Genomic DNA, 20,951 nt, shown 5'->3' on the forward strand with positions numbered 1-20,951 from the left:
CCCCACCCAGTGTGCTGGGCTAAGTTTACACTGGTCATAGAACCTTACACACAAATAAACGACACTGAAAAAACACTAAGGTTGCAAAGTCACACATTCTAAAGTAAAAAGAAAAGGAGTACTTGTGGCACCTTAGAGACTAACCAATTTATTTGAGCATGAGCTTTCGTGAGCTACAGCTCACTTCATCGGATGCATACTGTGGAAACTGCACAGTATGCATCCGATGAAGTGAGCTGTAGCTCACGAAAGCTCATGCTCAAATAAATTGGTTAGTCTCTAAGGTGCCACAAGTACTCCTTTTCTTTTTGCGAATACAGACTGACATGGCTGTTACTCTGAAACCATTCTAAAGTAAGGAAATGCCAGAATTAAAGTTGCTTGTGTCCCCCTCCCTGGGTCCTTGTCCCAGCCTCTTTGCCCAGCCAGTCCCAGGTCCCACTCCACCCCCACAACTCTGCTGCTTGTCTGTCTCCCCTTCCTGTCTCCCAATGCCAGTTTCCTTGCCCAACCAGTCTCAGCCTCCTAACCCCCTTGGCTCTCAGTCTCTCCAGGCTCCTTGTCCTAACCTACTCCTTTCCCTCTCCCCAGGTCTGGCTTTTGTCCCCTCTGCATTTAAATCACATTTAAGTAGAGGCTTCCTACTCCACATTACCTGGGTGCCAGGTGGGAGACAGGCTCCCTGTTCTTAGTTCCAATGCCTAGCCCCTACCCAGAGCAGCTGAAAGCAACCATTACAGGGAAAGTCTTTTTTCTTCTCTGTAGTTTAAAGCTGGGGCATGGCATATGTGTAGTCTGGTCAGCACAAGGAACTGCGAAAGACAAACATGCCCAGCGCTGATGGAATTTTTGGAGATTTTAGCAGCTAAAAGCTAAGAAGTATCACTGAGCATGTGCAAACTGATTTTTCATAGACTTATAAGTAGAACCGGCATTCACAAGAGGAGGTTACTTATCTGTAACTGGAGATTCTTCAAGAAGTGTGGTCCCTAGTCATATTCCACTGAGGGTTATTTGCATGCTCCATGCGCCCGGAGCCAGAGCTTTTAAAGGTAGCAGTGCCCAGTGGTCCACCCATGCATCCTTGTTCCGCCTCATGGTTTCAACCAAGATGATAAAAGGCGAGGTGGACCAACCACGCCCTCAGTTCCTTCTCCACTGCAAATCAATCAGATCTTCAGCAGATGGGAAAGAAGGCAGGACTGGAATACAGATAAGGACCACACATCTCAAAGAACCACCAGTTACAGTAACCTCTTCTTTGTTGAATGAGGGTCTCTATTGTATTCCATTGATGGTGACTGACAAGCAGTACCTAGTTAGGAAGAGGGTGTGAGGACGAATGATGGAAGGTAGGATAGCCTAACTGAATGAGGCATCTGTCGCAGAATCTTGCACCAGAGCATAATGGGAAGAGAAGGTGTATACTGAACTCCACGTGGCCACCCTACATATGTCCATGAGTGGCATGTTGTGAAGCGTGGCCATAGTTGATGCTTGTGCTCTTGTGGAATGGGCTCCTACCCAAGGAGTGGAGACAGTACTGATAACTGATAGAGAGTAATGCACCCCAAAACCCACTTCAAAATCCTCTGAGTGGAGTTAGCCTGACAGTGGAACATGGTGAATGGAGGGGTCTGCCATCATGGCCCTCAATTTGCCCACCCTTCTTGCAGAGGTAATAGCTATCAGAAAACCGACGTTCATGGAAAGAAGGGAAAGGGAGCAGAAGGCCCAGAGGTTTGAAGGGCAACTTCAATGTTGTGAGGACAAGGTTAAGGTCCCATTGGGGAGTGATGGTTGAACAAGAGGATATATCTGCATGAGGCCCTTCCAGAATCATACAGTCAACAGGCGAGTGCAAACAAACAGAGTACCCCTCCATGGGGCTAGGGGAAGCACTAATGGCCTCTACTTTGATGGAGCTGAGAGCGAACCCTGACATCTTCAGGAACAGGAGACAGTCCAAGAGGAGAGGAATGCCTACAACCTCAGGAGCAAGACATTTCTGTTGAGCCCAGGAGGCAAAGAGTTTCCATTTCCCTTGGTAGGACCACCTTGTAGATTCCTTCCTGCTACTCAAGAGGACATCTCGCACTGCCGATGAGCATTCCTGTGTTAACAAAGATGCCCATCCAAAAAGCAGGCTCTCAGGTGAAGCATCTGTGGGTTGGGATGTCTGATCCTGCTTTTGTGTTGACCAAGCAGTTCCAGAAACACATCAGTAGTATAAAAGAAGAATGCTTTGACATGCGGAGATAAAGAGAAAACCAGAACTGGTGAGGCCAGAATGGGGCGATCAGAATGACTGTTGAATCTTGCGATGGACATGGGGCAGGAGTGGTAACTGATCCGACTAGCTGATGAATAAGGCATTGCCTTGGGAGCGGGCTCCATAGCCACCCCTAGAACAGCACTGGATGCATTTGGTGTTGATGTGAGAAGCAAAGAGATCCCTGACCAGAGTATCCCAATGGTAAAAAACGTTGGTGACCACAAAGTCATGTAGTTCCTGTTCGTGGTCAGCCATGAAATTTCTGCTGAGAATATCCGCAATCATGTTCTGAGTCCCCAGGAGATAAGTCGTTGACAACAGGAAACCATATGCGATGCACCATTTCCAGAGGTGAACTGCTTCCGCACAAAAAGTGCTGGAGACCTCATGCCGCCTTGTTTGTTTATGTAGTTGTCATAAATATAAAGGGAAGGGTAAACACCTTTAAAATCCCTCCTGGCCAGAGGAAAAACCTTTTCACCTGTAAAGGGTTAAGAAGCTAGGATAACCTCACTGGCACCTGACCAAAATGACCAATGAGACGACAAGATACTTTCAAAAGCTGGAGGGAGGGAAAAAACAAAGGGTCTCTCTTTCTGTCTGTGTGATGCTTTTGCCGGGGACAGAACAGGAATGGAGTCTTAGAACTTAGTAAGTAATCTAGCTAGATATGCATTAGATTCTGATTTCTTTAAATGGCTGAGAAAATAAGCTGTGCTGAATGGAATGGATATTCCTGTTTTGTGTCTTTTTTTAGCTTAAGGTTTTGCCTAGAGGGATTCTCTTTGTTTTGAATCTAATTACCCTCTAAGGGATTTACCATCCTGATTTTACAGAGGTGATTCTTTTTACTTTTTTTTCTATTAAAATTCTTCTAAGAATCTGATTGCTTTTTCATTGTTCTTAAGATCCAAGGGTTTGGGTCTGTGGTCACCTATGCAAATTGGTGAGGATTTTTATCAAACCTTCCCCAGGAAGGAGGGGGGGTAACTTTTGGAAGGATTTTGGGGGAGGGGCAAAACACGTTTCCAAATGGACTCTTTCCTAATAACATACTGGTTAGACGTTTGGTGGTGCCAGTGAAAGTCCAAGGGCAAAAGGTAAAATAGTTTGTACCTTGGGGAAGTTTTAACCTAAGCTGGTAAAAGTAAGCTTAGGAGGTTGTCATGCAGGTCCCCACATCTGTACCCTAGCGTTCAGAGTGGGGAAGGAACCTTGACAGTAGTAAACTATAGTGATGTTGACTGACATGATGAGACCATGTTGGGAGAAATGTGCTTCATGCTCTCCATACTGCATGAAGTTCTAGGATACCACCAAAAGGAAAAAAGAACTTAAGTTGGGAGGGGAGAGGTGAGAACGACATGGAGGGGAGCACTGGAGAATGAGTTCAGTGTAGCTACAGTTGTAGACAGCGGAAGCAAAGATGAGCGAAGGCAGCAATGTATGTGCACAATGACATGTGGCCAAAAAGGGAAGAACAAGTTCCGAACAGAACCGAAGGTCACAGAAGCAATCCATTCTAGCAGGGTCAAGAACCTGTCCAGTGATAGGTAGGCACGTGCGGAGACTGCATCGAAGCACGTGCCGATGAACTCCAGGGACTGTGTAGGGTCCAATGTCAATTTTTTGATGTTTACACTCACCCCCTATGAGGAGAGGGGTAGAAACAGAAGAGAAGTCAATACTTGAGCCTCGTGTCTGGACTGCATTGCCAGCAGCCAGTCAGTTTTCAAGATAAGGGAAGATGAGGACCCATTGACACCAGAGATAAGTTGTGTCACTGTGCCTCAGTGGTCACAACTGAGAATACAAGATTCAGGACAAACTGCTGAGAAATAGGGCAAAGACACCCCAAAACCGGTGGTTATTCTTCCATAAGATATACCAAACCATCAACAAAAATAAACTTCTGTCTCACCATGCTGGCTGATAGAAGTCAGAAATGCAGTATCCTTAGGTATCCTAGCCCTGGATTCACCATCCAGACACTAGACTTAATGATGAATGGTTATTTAAAACCAATTCCATCAACCAAAGGGTTCTTCTGATCCCAAAAGGGCCAGCCACATAGCCAGGTCAATATATTAACTCAGATCTTACCCAATAATCATGCTGTTGCCAATCCTTTAATATCTAACATATCTAAAGGTTTATTTATAAGAGAAAAGAAAGAGGTGAGAGTTAAAATTGGTTAAAGAAATCAAATACATACAATAATTGCAAAGTTCTTGGATAAGGTTTAAAGCAATAATGAAAAACTGCTGGCTTAAGGTCAAGTCTCTGGTTGCTTCCAGAAGACTGAAAACTCCTCAGTCCCTTGGTTAGAATGTCCTATGTCGATAGCACAGAGATCAGAGCAGGAAAAAGGCAAAATGGAGATGTTTCCAGGGGACTTTATACTTTTTGCCATATGGTGGGTTTGCTCTCAGTACAGTCAGTGGAAAAGTACAGGCACAAGATGGAGTCCAGTGTCACATGAACTGGTCACATGCCCTTGAATGCTTCAATGAGTCATAGCAGGGTCCATTACCATATTCAAGCTAGACCATCCACAGGAAAGCGCATCAGGTGGGGATAAGCTTTTTTCACGGCCCATTGTGTTCACTGATGGGCCATCAACTTGAATAGTCCATTCACAATGTGCTGGCTAGACTAGTTGTAAACTACCTTGTGGGTGTTACCACAGGAGCAAACACATAGTCAATATTCATAACTTTAGAGACAAAAATAATACATGCATACAAATAGGATAATCATTCAGCAATCCATAACTTTTCCATTGACACCTTACTTGACCTATTTTATACAAGATTTTTTGCAATTATATAACAGTGGTAGCAACAATGATCTACATGATCATATTTTAAATCATATAACATCACAGGCCACCACCATAGAGACCCTGGTGAAGACCCAGAAAGCGGTGGTAAGTCCAAACGGTAGAACCCTGCATTGGAAGTGCCGACGGCCCACTATAAACCTCAGGAATTGTCTGTGGGTCAGATGAACATCTATGTGAAAGTAAGCATCTTGCATATTGAGAGCTGTAAACCACATGCCTCTTTCTAGCGAGGGTATGATGGCTGTGAGCGTGACCATACGGAACTTGGGCTTACGTATGAAGTGATTGAGACTATAGAGATCTAGGAGTGGTCTTCATCCTCCCTTTTTCTTGGATACCAAGAAGCAGGCAGAGTAGACCCCTGCACCTTGAAAGGTCATGGGCACAGGCTCTATCGCCCTTCTCTGTAGAGGGGAGTCCACCTCCAGGGAGAGGACACCATCATTCAAGTCGTCCCAGAGGTGGGACAGGGGCAGGGGATGAAATAGCATTGTGAACTTGATAGTATAACCATGTTGAATGACATCCAGGACCCATGTGTTCATTGTTATCGCGCTTCAGGCTGTCAGAAAGAGTGTTAGACAATCCCCAAAGGGGATAGGGTGCAAGAACAGCGCGTTGCAATGTGGTTGATCGCTCTCTAGATACACTTAGAAATATCGCTTGCGTGAAGACTGAATGTGTGGTCTCAATGACTGATGGACCAGGCAGATGGGACTGTTGAATCTTTTGACGCTTGTGGGGAGGCTCATAGGGCTGCTGGCAGAAAAACTGAGGAGCTTGGTATCGTTGAGCAGGAGCTGGCCAATAGAATTTGTGCTTGGGTGCTGGTGTATAAATGCCCAGTGATCACAGGGTGGATCTTGTCTGAGTGAGTGCAGAGAATCATCAGTTTTCTGGCTGAAGAGGTGGGATTCATCAAAGGGAGGTTCTCAATCATGTTCTGTACCTTTCTCGAGAACCAGAAGAACGTAACCAGGATTCCCTCCTCATGACAATCTTTGCAGCCATAGTGCGTGTAGATGTGTCCACAGAATCTACTGCAGCCTAGAGTGTTGTCCTGACAACCAGTCTGCCTTCCTCTAAAATAGCCTGGAAACTGTCATGGTCCTGCTGGGGAAGCTTGTCTGCAAATTCCACTTACTCGCCATAATTCAAAAAGTCATACTTTGCAAGTAATGCCAGATAATTAGAGATGAAAAACTGAAGGCTGGCTGATGAAAAGACCTTATGACCCAAAAGGTCCAGCCTCTTACCTTTCTTGTCAGTTGGAGTGGAACGTGGGTGCTAATGTCTGGCCTGCTCAGTAATGGCCTAAATAATAAGGAAATTGGGTGGGGGGTTTGAGAAAACAAACTCAGACCCTTCACCGGTACATAGTACCATTTTTCTGCTCTCTTTGGAGTGGGCACACAAGTTGCCACGGTATGCCAGACAGTGCAGGCCAGAGGGAGAATGGCATCATTGATTGGCTGGTACTGATGCACTAAGAATGTCCAGTGGCTGATGCTGGCTGTCCTGCACCTCCTCCAGTGGCATGTGGAGGGCCTCAACCACCCTCTTTAACAGCTCCTGGAACTGGCAGTAGTCGGGGGAAGAAAGAGAAAGGAGTCTAGGACACTGCCGCCTCTGGTGACGAGGAGGAAAACTGCTCCAGATCTGGTGCTACCGTCGGCATCGGGCTGATCGATGCATCCTCCAACCTCGGTTCCGAAGACCTACCCGTTGAAGGCTGGAGTGGTGAGATTGGGGGGGGGGGGGGGGAGAGGAGAGAAGGAGGAGGAGACAGACTCCTCATGGGCAGATTGGGAAGGTTCCAAAGGTGGATACTGGGGCCAAGATCCCCAGTATGGCCAACCCACCCATGCAGCTGGGTACCAATGGCTCCTGTGCTGAGGGAAGGGTGATATTGCCACTGGGCTGGTGGAGCCTTCAGATACTCTTGCCATCACATCAGTGGATCATGTGCACCATCTGAATCTTCCGACAGTGAGAAGTCAGATCGTTGTTCAAATGGTGGAGCCACCGCCACTGAGAGAGTCACGGGGGACTGCTCAGGAACACGACCCGAAGACAGCAAGTCTAAAGCAGGGGAGTGGAGACTCTTTGGAGGCAAATGCAGCAGAGGATGCAGGGATCTCACCTTATCTAGGGCAAACAGTTAATAAGGTCCAGGAGCTGATTCGAGTCTTCCCGGTGTATGTAGCACATGTTCCACAGACAGAACCAGAGCCAGAACGAGGACAGAAGGCTGTCTCAGAACAGGTGATTCTCGTGTTTTCAGCAGTACTGAGCAGTACTGAGGCTCAGCGACCAGGACCGGCAGGTCCAACATTTTATGCGACTTCTTGTTGTGCTTGTGGGTCCTGGAACATGCCACATTTCTGTGGCTGAAACTCAAGGAGGATGCAGTGTCTTTCTTAGGTCTTGAGGAAGAGACTTACTGCCATGGTCAGGCACATGCTTCTGAGCCTCACAGCTAAACCCTGGCACCGGATCCGTAGTCCTGGTACTGGAGGAACTGGACTGGAGCTCTGTGATAGGAGACACACTCCTTGATTGCTCAGGCCAATTTATGGGGGCGTTCCCCAGCATGGATCTGACTGCGGTGTCATGGGGACCTCGATGAGGCGCTTCTTGAGGTGGAGAACCTGGCCTTTCCAGGTATGGGCAGGGAAGAAGAGGCAGATACTGCACCTGGATGAGACGTGAGTTTCCCCCAAGCAGCACTGGTGCTCATCGCTGATTGCAAGCGAGGGCAGGAAGCACAGATCTTGAACCTTAGTGTCTTCGGTATAAGCCAGTACCGAGGTTCTGGGAGGCAAGCAGAAAATCACCAAAGAAGTGCCAGAAAGTCCTTAAATCCTAAGAAAACTACTACTAATAGTAAGAACTACTACAAAAACAATAAAATGCCAACTATAAACAAGAATAAAACAGTCTTTTTAGAGAGCCTGAAAGTGTGTCACAATGGACGGGAGAACAGCAGCAGCTCTGATTCGGACCACACAGCAGCGAGACGGAACCAAAGGTGCAGTTGGTCTAACCCACCCTTTATCCCCTCGGTCGAAGCCAGGAGGCAGACCAAAGATGCATAGGAGGACAAACAGGCACTACTACTTCTAAAAGCTCTGACTCTGGGCATATGGCACATAACCCTCAGTGGAATACAACAGGGACCATCACTCGAAGAAGAAAATTCTAATTTGGTAGAACAGAGGATTCCACTGAATTTAGGATAGATTCAATAAAACTTTTGTCCACCACCATCTCCAGCTCGGGGGTACAAACAGCACCTTTTTGGCTTCTGGATATGGGGGCAGGGTTGGCAGGGAGGCAGAGCAGTGGGACTGGATGGCTCGTGTCAATTTCTCGTGCCAATAACTTAAGAAATTGTTAGTACTATGACTTATCAGAAAAGATAAACTCATAAATATTTCTTCAGATGCTACCCCGAACAGGCTGTTCAGTACCACAACAGAACAAGCCTAAATAAATCTGTGGGGTGGTCCATGGAAATCCAATCATTTCCCTGAAATTCTTAAAAACACCCTTAAAAAATAGGAGGAAGAGGTGGTGAGAACAAAGTACAGAGTTCATACAAACAACAGACCCTGAAAGAAACTGAACAATTTAAGATTCATCCCTTTCTATATTCCATAATACCTAAGAAACATAATTCTCTTTACCTCACTATGGTATATCATATACATGAAGCAAACAAGAATTATCCTAGTCATACAATAAAACTTTAAAGTTGTTCAGAGTATTTTGAATACTCCTACTTCATGAAGCCCAGAAGTTGCAATGTGATTTATTGCCCATACAACTAGGTTTTGTGCAAATATGCTACGCTAATAAAAATATCTGGCTGATCCTTAGGGCTCAATCCTGCTAAATGGGAGTAAAGAGTGCTCAGCACCTTAAGTGAATGGGAGCATTGAGCACCTCAGAGGATGTGACTCTAAATGTTCAAAGCTAGCCCCAAGATTATCTCTATGTTAAAGCTTAACACACACAGCATTAATGGGTGCAGTGGGTGACAGCAGCAATTTGCTTAACTCTAGATATAATTAATATGTAAATTATGTGAATATATGAAGTAGTATCTTCTATGTGATAAAATATTATACACACACACACTATGGTATACTGTATACACTGAACAGGATTTAACAATCAGCAGAAAACGTGCTCTGTCAGAATCTATTCTTACCTACATTTAAAGATGAACTGTGACTACTGCTAAAGACAATTATCGGTAACAGCTTTGTAATGAAGACAAGGCCAATGATAAAGTAATGAGTCAAGAAAGAATATAAGATAGAACGGTATATTTAAAAGGGTCTCTGATTTGTACCTCAGTTGTTTGCGTAGCTGTTCTAGTTCCATATTCTGTTCTGTTACTGTTTTCAGAAATTGTTGGTTAGCCTGTAAAAGGAGGAAAGAGTTGTAACTTATTCCTTGCTCTGTTGAAGGCTATTTAAATGCAAAGTCTTGTTATATGGTGTCTCCTTTATCTGACACTTAGTATGCTCACTAATAAAAGCAGGCATGCAGATTTATTCATTTATTCTCTTTAATCAATTTATTGCTTATTTTATGTGGGCTTATTCATTAATGCACTTACTCTTTTATCAGGCATCCTGTTAAGGTAGAGTAACTACTGTGACTAGAGGTACAGAAAATACTATCTTTAAAGAATTTCAAACTCTCAGTTTAAGCTCTTCTCTTAAATTATGGCTTGATTAAATTAGAAAACCATCTATTTGCTACATAAATCAGATATTTTTCACTAGATTACTATTTGAAGTTATAGAACAATTTTTGGAGCAACACAAAACATGATATGGACATTACTTAAGCTTCAGAAGATTTCTGTTTACAGACATTTTATAATATTTAACTAGTGTAGTTTAAAAAGTATCATCAAACTTATTTTGTGGAAAAAGCCAAATCCCATTTTTAATTATGGTCTGTGGATGAAGGTAAAAAACACTAATACACCTAACACCCTCAGTCTATAATGGGACTGAGGCTGTGAGTCTGTCAAGAAGGTCACAGATTTCGTGACTTTCCGGGACCTCCATGACTTCTGCAGCAGCGGGTGTGGCTGACTCCGGGGCTGCCTGAGGAGCTTGGGCAGCCCGAGGGTCAGCCGTACTGGCCGCTGCTGAGGCAGTCTTGGACCGCCGCACCCCCGCCCGCAGCAGCAATGGGGGTCCTGGGCCGTTGCACCCCCTCACCAGCAGCAGGGGTCCCGGGCCATGCATCACTGCCCACTCCAGCACTGGTGAGGGTCCCGGGCCACACACTGCCGCATGGCTCATCCAGAGCACTCGCAGCACCCCCAGGCTGTGAGCCCCCCCAGAGCACCCAAGGTGCCCCCGGGCCGCCCCCTACCCCCCCCCCCCCGCACCCACAGTTTAGTCAGTGGTATATAGTCATGGACAGGTCACAGGCCATGAATTTTTGTTTACTGCCCGTGACCTGTCCATGACTTTTACTAAAAATACCCATGACTAAAATATATGACCCATGAACCTCTCAATGCCAATGGGATTATAAAAATATTTTAATCCCGATATGTATATTCTGGTTCACCAAAGATCATCATCATGTGAGGTCATAAATGAAAGCCGGGATCATAATGTTCGTTAATATCATTGTGAACTGTATGTGCAGATACTATGTTAGGAGTTACGCATGCATGCTGAAAATATGTTTCTACAGTCTGTATCAGGCCAGAGTTCACAAAACAGGTTCTGTCACACAAGAGATATTTATTCACCTGTTGACATGTAAATTAGGTATTGTAAGCCAACACAATGGCTGTTCATCTACATATCAACTCAACAGGGGATGTAAAATCAATATGGAGGCAGGAAAATAAACTACAAGGGTCATCCTGACTCTGAGGTACACGATGAACTTTGGGGAATATAAGAAGAAGGCAAGGAAAACATCTCTTTAACCTGCACCTAGGAAGTAATCGGGTAGTATGATTACATTCATGAAAACAGGATCTCAACCAGGCTTAGTTGAAAGGCTGCAAAGGACATTTGAGTCCGAGAAAGTTCTTTAGACAGAAAGTTAGCCTGTTAAGTTTAGAAAAATCACATTATGATTTTGTTTTATATGTAATGCTTTCGTTTCCATTATCCTTTCTCACCATCTCTTGATTCTTGAACCTTTGATAATAAAACTTTTTGTTGTTTTCACTGTAACTATATCTCAGTGCTGTGGTCTAATACAAGGAGATGATCCTGAGTTGAATCATTCAAGCTAGTGTGTACACTGTTCCTTTAGAACAGCAAACCTGGTATATCTGTCGGTGTTCAGTGGATAAGGGGCCAGACACTTTAGGGGAATCCTTCAAAGGAACTTGTGTATACCTATTGTTAACCTGCAAGGCAAAGTCAGAGCTGGCATACCCAGAGTAGATTGTATGGGTAGCTAACAGGCAGTTGGTGTCAGGGAGCTGACAAGCAATTAAGCACCAGCAAGTCTCCCTCTTACTGGAAGCAGGGGGGTAACAAGGTGACTCATAGTCCTGAATGCCCTAAGAACCGTCACAGGGACTCCCACTGACATCAACAGGAGGCTTGCACAAACACCTAGGATAGAATATGGCCTTTATGTAGTAACTGAACTTTCGAGCCCTGATCCTGTAATTGTCACCAGACAAACTGACATTTTAATCCATATGGAGCCCCAAAGAACTCAATATGGCATTACCTGGCACAGGGTCCATCTGCTGGGAGACAGTTACACATTTGGAACCAGACATAATCTATTATGTACCTTATTGTTGTGTTTAACATGACTCTGTAGGAACATATGCTCACCTTTACAACCACTGCTATTTCTTCCCTTTTACTTCACTTCCTTTCCCATACTCCTGTTTCTCTCTCTTCCCTGTCTGCCTCTCACCATTTTCCCTCTGCAATTCCTTCCTGGCAATTACTTCTGATTCCCAACACCTGTGGGCTTTGATCTCACCTTTTTCTTAAAGGGATGGGGGAATATAGAGAGTGAGGAAAAGAGAAAAACCCACTGATTATCATGAGGCCAAATTACAAACCAGAAAGCCAAGGCTCAACCATGCACTAAGGCAAGTTTTTCAAACTGACTAACAGTTTGGGATGCTCAACCTGAGATACCTTGTAGAAGTCTAATTTTCAGGAAGTGTGGAACACAAATCCCTTGAAAAAAAATCAAGCCCCTTTATGGTGTCTCAAATGCGACACCCAAAATTGCTAGCCACTGGAGTTGGAGCAGAAGCCAACATGCAAGAGTGGAAGAGGTGGTTTCAAAGCCCCAGAAGCACAAGCCAAAAAGTAACCCTAAAAAGACTGACTGTAAATGGCAAGGACATCAATGTCATCTGTGACAAACCTTATAAAACACTGGTAAATGTGGTGGAGAACTGGCCTATATGACCTGTAATTATGGGAGACCTAGAAATGTGCTGGACAAACTTAGTTTTCTTTTGAAACAAAATAACTTTCTTGCCTTTTCCTTGCGAAGATGTTCACATTTTCAAGACTCAAATTAAACATAATGCAAACTATACACTAGGATGAAAGCTTGTCACCAATTTCTCCTAGAGATCACAAATTATTGTTTACCCCACAGCCGCCCAAGGATTGCACAAGACTACCACAAGCTTCCTACCAGCTGGCTGCCTGTGGCTGAAAAAACTCCTCTGCTGAGCAGCCAAGAGTGGTCAGCAGCACGGAAGTCAGTACAGCCGATGGGACTGAGAATAAAGGACAACTCCCAGCTCTGACAGACCCTATCTGTGGTCTTGGTCAAGTCACAAAGGCCAAAAAACGTAAAGTAATCAAACTAAAGTTTAGCTAACTCCAGAAATAAAAAACAAAACAAAACACAGATTTAATCTTAACACTTCCATCTGTAGTAAACTCTGAAGTTTAGAAAGGGAAGAATATCGATAACACAGGCTCCATATTATACAGAGGACAAGTCCTATTCTCTTTTCATAAGGTAGATACAGGAAGGAAGGAAGGAAGACAACTTTAAATGTAGAGCTGTAAGGCTTTCTGGATGGGCTACTCGCTAGATTAGTTACTGGGGAAGGGAGTAACACAACCTAGTTTACACAGTAAGGTATTCTTCCAGAGCAAAAACAATTAAGACAATTTATGATAAGGTCCAATTGATTGTAAATTATATGACATTATCCAAGGACAGCATGTTATGTGTCATGTTACTAGACATGTAATGTCTGGTGTCTTTATGACAGGTTTCAGAGTAGCAGCCGTGTTAGTCTGTATTTGCAAAAAGAAAAGGAGTACTTGTGGCACCTTAGAGACTAACAAATTTATCTGAGCATAAGCTTTCGTGAGCTACAGCATCCTTTGAGCTGTAGCTCACGAAAGCTTATGCTCAAATAAATTTGTTAGTCTCTAAGGTGCCACAAGTACTCCTTTTCTTTTGGTGTCTTTATGTTTTCCTTTATTGGCAATCCCCTGTGATGGGACATTCACTCCATACTAATCCTGAAAGGGTTAATGAAGGTGAGAAAGGGCCAATTGGAGTGATAGGCCGCATATGAGGGCATTAGGCTGGAGACGCAACCCCTCATTAGAAGATGAAGCTCAGGTGAGCAGGTGTGGGCTGGGCTAGCATAAAGCCAGGAAGCTGATAACAAAAATGGCTGCAGTGAAGAAGTCTATAGCCATTCTCTGTGCATTGGAGAGGAAAGGAAGGAACCAAGGGAAAGAGTAGACCCCTTATGGAGGGGCATACTCAGATGAGAGACGGGTGGAGAAGAAAGCCTGAGAGAGATGGGTAGGGAGCAGCCAGGTTGAAAACCGAACAGACCTTCACTGCACGTTGTAGGGTCTCTGGGCTAGAACCTGGAGTAGCGGGTGAGCCTGGATTCCCCTACTAGCCACTGATGCATTGGCATTGCCTTGACAGCAGGTCCAGTGAGCCTCTATACCCCAGAAGGGGAAACCACATAGTGACCTGGCTGGAGGGCTGAGTCCTGGAGAAAACTGCAGTTCTTGGAGGGAAGAGCGGGACCGCAGAGTGAGAGAAAGGACAACAGGGAGGGGGCAGACCGCAAGGGGAGACATCAGACCCAGAAGAGAGTTAATCTCCAGAACAGCCAGGAGTAGGGGCCACCTGTGGCAAGTACAGTACCCTGATACCCCCCAGAATATAAACTAACAATTTAATAGTTTGAAAATATGAATGCACTGTCCAGATGGAATCACTTACCAACTCTGTTTTCTCATTGGCTAATTGAAGTTGCTCAGTCAGTTGCTGAAGGCTAGCCAACTGATTCTAAAATAGGAAATACAGAGCTTGTAATCATCATCATAAAGGGCTTGTAATTATCCTAAAGGAATTTTAAGTTCAACTAAAAAGCATTTTCAACAAATTAGATATGTTATGTTATATGCAGTCAATGTTACTTTAATTTTTTGGATTTTAGTTCGATTATTAGTGGGATTCGACCTGGTAAATCTTTGGGTACATCACAGATTTACTACTGGGAAAAAAAAAGGGTCTAAAGCCTTAGGGTCAATTTCTAAGCAGTCACATAATGCCTCCCTCCTAAATGGGTACAAACCTAGCAAGATGCAAACATGCATAAACATTTGGACCACTTCCCTGACTCCAGAACACCCTCTATGCAACTCTTGTCACACAGGATCTGTAGAGCAGTTTTCTCACAGGTTATCTGGGAAAAAATGAACAATGCCTTCCACCCCATATTCACTTTGCGGAGTTTGGATTTCCTGACAGGTAGCTACATATAGCACCCTGCTGCAATTTAGCCCACAGACCACTAAACAAACAGTGCAGCCAGGGGTATGAACTGAACCTTTAAAAACAAACAAACAAACAAAAAAAAAAACACTTATTTTTGAAGGGTGCTGAAGAACCACATGACTGACTCTTGCTCTAGTTCATTGTAGTTCTTTATATATATATATACACACACACCTACTGCAATATGCATTCCCCATCTGATTGTCAATGGACATGAAATATAGCCTAACTGTACCATATGGATTAGAACAAAAAAGAGTGGCACCTGGAATCTACAATTGCCTCTGACCATTAAATAATATTTAGATGATTGCTATAATACATTTGGTGGCAGATAGATAGCTAACTAGTGATATACACCATTTTAAATTTGACTTACTTACAGCCCTGGAATTTCTCCAGAATACAATGACTTGACAAAATAAACAATACAATCAAAATTACTTTTTGCTTTTGCCCTTCTACCACATGAATCTGTGCTTCAGTCATGTGCCCCTGGTACCGCTGCTGGAGTTGATCTAGTTCCTGTGATACTGTCTGCCAGAGCTCTAGTGCTTGCTCTTTTTCCTAGAAGGTTTAAAAACAAGAAAGATTATATATAAGATTCTCTTAGCAGAACATGTTTATCTTAATGTACAACACTTTAAAAACAGGGAACCTTTTCCTTTATATTAAAGAAATTTAATATAAGTACTGTAAATGTGACTTCCTGTTTCTATTCTTTCACCATCAAGACAGTGACTACTAGATATCTTTTTTACTGAATGAATGTAGGAGACACACAGCTTTCCAAAGCATACCCACAGTCATACTACGCTATGGCTGGTATTGATAGGGATGTAGTTTTCATAGAGTCAGAATTTTATTTCTCTAGATACTTTTATGGATCTCATCCAAGATCTCCTGATGCACTTTTCTCTCTCCCTTCCCAGCCTCCAAAAAGCAGAATCAAGATGGGGTGTTTTTGTTTGTTTAAATAGATGAATTCAATGACAATTCATGGTTCTACTACTGAAGCCAGAAGTCCCATTTTGTGACTATTCACAAAAATACCAATTTTAGAGAAGTGAAAATGTTTCAAGAAAGTGTGACTTAAGATGACCGTGTCATTGTAAAGATCTGAACTGAATAGATTCTGCCTGTCTGCCTTTTTTTTAGCATAGCTCTTTTCAAAAGTTTAAATTAGAAGCGACATGTGGCTTCTATCAAGAGTTCTGAGACTGTCTGATTCAACATATACAAAGGTTTGAATACCAGCCAATTTGATTCAAATAGCTAAAATAAGCTCTCAGTTACGTGGATCAGCACCCAGTGAAATTATAGGAGCTGCACCTGTGCAACAGCAGAATTTGGTCTTTGTATACAAAAGATAGAACATCAGCCTGTTATAGTAATGATCTTAGATTAGAGAACCTAGCCTTTTCTAGCTTTAGATTCTGATTTTCTACCTTCCAAACAATGCAAAATTTTCTCATTTCACATTTACTATCTTTTTGACCAGTGTCTGCCAAAAATGATTGAGAATACATCTTGAAATATTCACCAGTGGATGTAGAAAGGCTTTACCGGGCCTCATCACTATTTCCCCTCTCTAGTCGGGAATTGAAAAAAAAAAAATAGTAATTAAGTATTTGTACAAAACACAAACTTTCTGAGTACAAAACTCAGAACTCTTTCAGACTGGTAATCAAAAGTATCAGTTTGTAGGTTACCCCCCTTCCCCCCAAAACAATCAGTAAAGAGTATTTTCATATTCCTAATCCAAAAAAGATGGTTATGAAGAAGGATTCCTTACCAACTGATGGAGACGTTTTCCCCAATGTGCAAAGGAATTAGCCAAAGAAATAAAGTAGCAGCTGTGTTTTAAAATCACTCACTTGATTGGCTAGTTGTAACTGATCTTGAAGGTTTCTTACTATTTCTTCATCTGCAAACACATCACTCCCCAAGAGAATGCCAGAAGGAAGGGCCTCCAGCTGTTTCTCAACAGCCTCTTTCAATTCCTCATGCAGCCTGTGACACAAATAATGCAATAAACCATTGCTTTTTCAACATTTAAAAAAAAAAAAAACATTTGGCGTAGCATAAGTACAATTAATGTAAAATTGATTACAACTAAATCTTTAAAACAAGTTATATTTTCAGTGCACCTTCTAAATGTAATTGATATTTCGAATTAATGTGCAATTGTCTTTGAGTATATTATAAAAATTAAGCCTAATTTAAAAAGCATGAATGTCACTATAAATTAGGTTAGAAATCGTAAAATTGTTTAATCTTCTCAAAGAGGTAACAAATTCATACAAGACCCTTGCTTTCCTCTCCAGAAGAAACTCATTAAATACTAAAGGCTTGTCTACATGGTGCATTAGTCCACACCAGAGGGGTATACATTTTTAGTCGTGACTAACTAGCCCACGTACACGCTGACGGTGTGCACTAAAAGTTCCCTAATACGTACTGACATAATGTTTGAAATGGGCCTACACTGATGTGCCCTAGGGAATTCTTAGTGCACAACAGCAGGTCCATACAAGCCAGTCGGTGAATGACATGCTAGTGTGGAGCATGGACTAAATCTTACACCTCTCCGGTGCAAACTGAAGACCCTTGTACAGAAGTCCTAACGTTATTTCATCCTGAAGTTCAGCTATTAAAAATAAAGTCTATAGCTTTGCAAGCATTTTTGTTGTGCTTATACGCCAGCTTCTAAAAATAAATTTTGCCTGTCATTGAGACTAACATTGTAGAAAAACAGTGGTATTAAGGATATAATCTGAGTCTCCATTTTAACCCCATTCCTCATGAATACTAGCACATATGTTGCTGCCTCTTATCCAACTTCTTCCTCCATGAAAGTGCATGTATGTAGAGTTAAAGCTCATGCTCAAATAAACTGGTTAGTCTCTAAGGTGCCACAAGTACTCCTTTTCTTTTTTCTTTTTACTTACTTCTAAGTTAGCCAAAGATGGGGGGTGGGGGGCGGGGCGACTAAATTAAGCTCAAGGTTTCAGGTGCTTTTCTAGGACTTTTACAACTTATGTTTTGATTATTTTTGCCTAAAACATCAAGGAAAAAACAAAGGCCTTCATATCTTCAGTAAACATAATTTTTGCAGTAACTGTATATTTAGTCAAGAGATCAGAATTGCTCTGGGTGAAAGCAAGACGGATGTGCTTTTAAATCATAGCATATGCTTAAAAAATATAAATTGTTATCCAATGGAGAAGAGTGGAGCTCTGCAAGGCTAGAGATAGATCTTTGCCATTGAAATGAACATGATTTCTGCTCTCCAAAGATTACTTGAGTGACTGTGCAAGGTACCAGAGTGACTGCAGTTGAGACTACTAGCAACTTTCTGTAACATCCAAACTTTAGTTTAAAAATAATGATCAAAATCATTGATCAATTTCATATGAAATTGATCAAACTTCTAAAATTATAACATTTTGACTCTTGCTTTTTTCCAAATGCTAAGGCAGTGTTCTGGAGCATTATCTTGTGGTGGCTTTTCCTACTAGATAATCTCCCTCATGTAAATTGTCCCACTCTCTTTCAGAGTGGCAGCCCTTGTAACTGCCAAGAAGAACTGAGGTAGTAGTCCCCTCACTGCACTATCAAGCACCTCCCAAGCATTTAAAACTAAAATAAATCCTCCTTCCTTACTTGCCTGTAAGATAAATGCATTGATTAGTTTGTGTATTGGTGTAAGTGTGGGTATGTTTGAGAGAACACCTTATTGAGGAAAAGTCAACTCTCAGAGTGACTCACTCAGAGAGCGCCTGCTTTGTGCAACTTCAGTTTCCTTCAAGGCATCCACATCCACCTGCTTTGCCTGATGGCCTTAGTCAGCCACAAAACCCCCAAAAGTGGGCAGCATTGGCTAGGTAGATAAGGATAGGAGAAGTACCATGGCTGGGGTGTCTGGGGATGCAGTGATTTGCTGGGCTGCTGTGAATCACTGATTGTGACATAAGGCTGTCCTCCATTGATGGAACAGTTCAAGGAGGACAATGACTGACAGTTTGTCACCCACGAGAAAATGAATTCCATGTAGTGTGCACCAACTGATGCAGAAGGATACAAATGTGCACTCCCATCTGCATCTATGGAGAGGGTGAAAAATCTAGCATGCAAAAAGTAGTAATATAGCCATGGTAATATGGGTAGCAGAAACATGGGCTAGCTGCCCCATGTACATACCCACAGGGTCTGGGCAGGTTTGTACTTGGGGCAGCTAGCCCATTCTAGGCCTCCCTGTGCTACAATACTATTTTCTACACATTGATGAAAGATATGTAAGTGCTACTTAAACTCTTGATCAACTGTGTAGTAAACAGATACCACAGACCTTATTCATGTCTATTAGGATTATTGGCATTATTAAGGGCAGCAGGATTTGGCCTTAAATTTGTAATCCGCTCTTCACCCCAGAGACACTCGAATGACAGGTTGCAGAGTAGCAGCCGTGTTAGTCTGTATCCGCAAAAAGAAAAGGAGTACTTGTGGCACTTGGAGACCAACAAATTGATTTGAGTATAAGCTTTCGTGAGCTATAGCTCACTTCATCGGACGTATACAGTGGAAAATACAGTGGGGAGATTTATATACACAGAGAACATGAAACAATGGGTGTTACCATACACACTGTAACCAGAGTGATCAAGTAAGGTGAGCTATTACCACCAGGAGAGGAAAAAAAACAAAAAAAACCACCTTTTGTAGTGATAATCAAGGTGGGCCATTTCCAGCCGTTGACAAGAACATGTGAGGAACAGTAGGAGAGGAATTAAACATGGGGAAATAGTTTTACTTTATGTAATGACACATCCATTCCCAGTCTTTATTCAAGCCTAAGTTAATGGTGTCCAGTTTGCAAATTAATTCCAATTCAGCAGTCTCTTGTTGGAGTCTGTTTTTGAAGTTTTTTTGTTGAAGAATTGTCACTTTTAGGTCTGTAATCAAGTGACCAGAGAGATTGAAGGTGTTCTCCGACTGGTTTTTGAATGTTATAATTCTTGACGTCTGATTTGTGTCCATTTATTCTTTTACGTAAAGACTGTCCAGTTTGGCCAATGTACTTGGCAGAGGGGCATTGCTGGCACATGATGGCATATATCACATTGGTAGATGTGCAGGTGAACGAGCCTCTGATAGTGTGGCTGATGTGATTAGGCCCTATGCTGGTGTCCCCTGAATAGATATGTGGACACAGTTGGCAACAGGCTTTGTTGCAAGGACAGGTTCCTGGGTTAGTGGTTCTGTTGTGTGGCGTGTGGTCTCTGGTGAGAATTTGCTTCAGGTTGGGGGGCTGTCTGTAAGCAAGGACTGGCCTGTCTCCCAAGATCTGAGAGAGTGACGGGTTGTCTTTCAGGATAGGTTGTAGATCCTTGATGATGCATTGGAGAGGTTTTAGTTGGGGGCTGAAGGTGATGGCTAGTGGCGTTCTGTTATTTTCTTTGTCGGGCTGTCCTGTAGTAGGTAACTTCTGGATCTTTCAATCTGTTTCTTCAATTCAGCAGCTGGGTATTGTAGTTGTAAGAATGCATGATAGAGATCTTGTAGGTGTTTGTCTCTGTCTGAGGGGTTGGAGCAAACGCGGTTGTATTGTAGAGCTTGGCTGTAGACGATGGATCGTGTGGTATGGTCTCGATGAAAGCTGGAGGCGTGTAGGTAGGCATAGCTGTCAGTAGGTTTCTGGCATAGGGTGGTGTTTATGTGATCATCACTTATTAGCACCATAGTGTCCAGGAAGTCGATCTCTTGTGTGGACTGGTCCAGGCTGAGGTTGATGGTGGGCTGGAAATTGTTGAAATCATGGTGGAATTCCTCAAGGGCTTCTTTTCCATGGGTCCAGATGATGAAGATGTCATCAATGTAGCGCAAGTAGAGTAGGGGCATTAGGGGACGTGAGCTGAGGAAGCGTTGTTCTAAGTCAGCCATAAAAATGTTGGCATACTGTGGGGCCATGCGGGTACCCGTAACAGTGCCGCTGATTTGAAGGTATACATTGTCCCCAAT

At 43.0% G+C, this 20,951-nt stretch overlaps 1 protein-coding gene across 2 annotated transcripts in view; it reads right to left on the reverse strand.

Moving 5' to 3' along the window:
* The window catches only part of SCLT1 (sodium channel and clathrin linker 1), a 125,535-nt gene that overhangs the window by 88,755 nt on the left and 15,829 nt on the right, over positions 1–20,951 (reverse strand). For both annotated transcript variants that reach the window (XM_074950852.1, XM_074950853.1), the window contains exons 7-10: positions 16,808–16,943; positions 15,375–15,497; positions 14,373–14,438; positions 9,481–9,551 (exon numbers count right to left, since the gene is read on the reverse strand). In XM_074950852.1, the coding sequence (XP_074806953.1) occupies positions 9,481–9,551; positions 14,373–14,438; positions 15,375–15,497; positions 16,808–16,943 (396 nt within the window). The remainder of the gene's footprint in view (positions 1–9,480; positions 9,552–14,372; positions 14,439–15,374; positions 15,498–16,807; positions 16,944–20,951) is intronic.

The sequence above is a fragment of the Natator depressus genome, chromosome 4 (assembly GCF_965152275.1).
Source record: "Natator depressus isolate rNatDep1 chromosome 4, rNatDep2.hap1, whole genome shotgun sequence".
NCBI classification, from domain to species: domain Eukaryota; kingdom Metazoa; phylum Chordata; order Testudines; family Cheloniidae; genus Natator; species Natator depressus.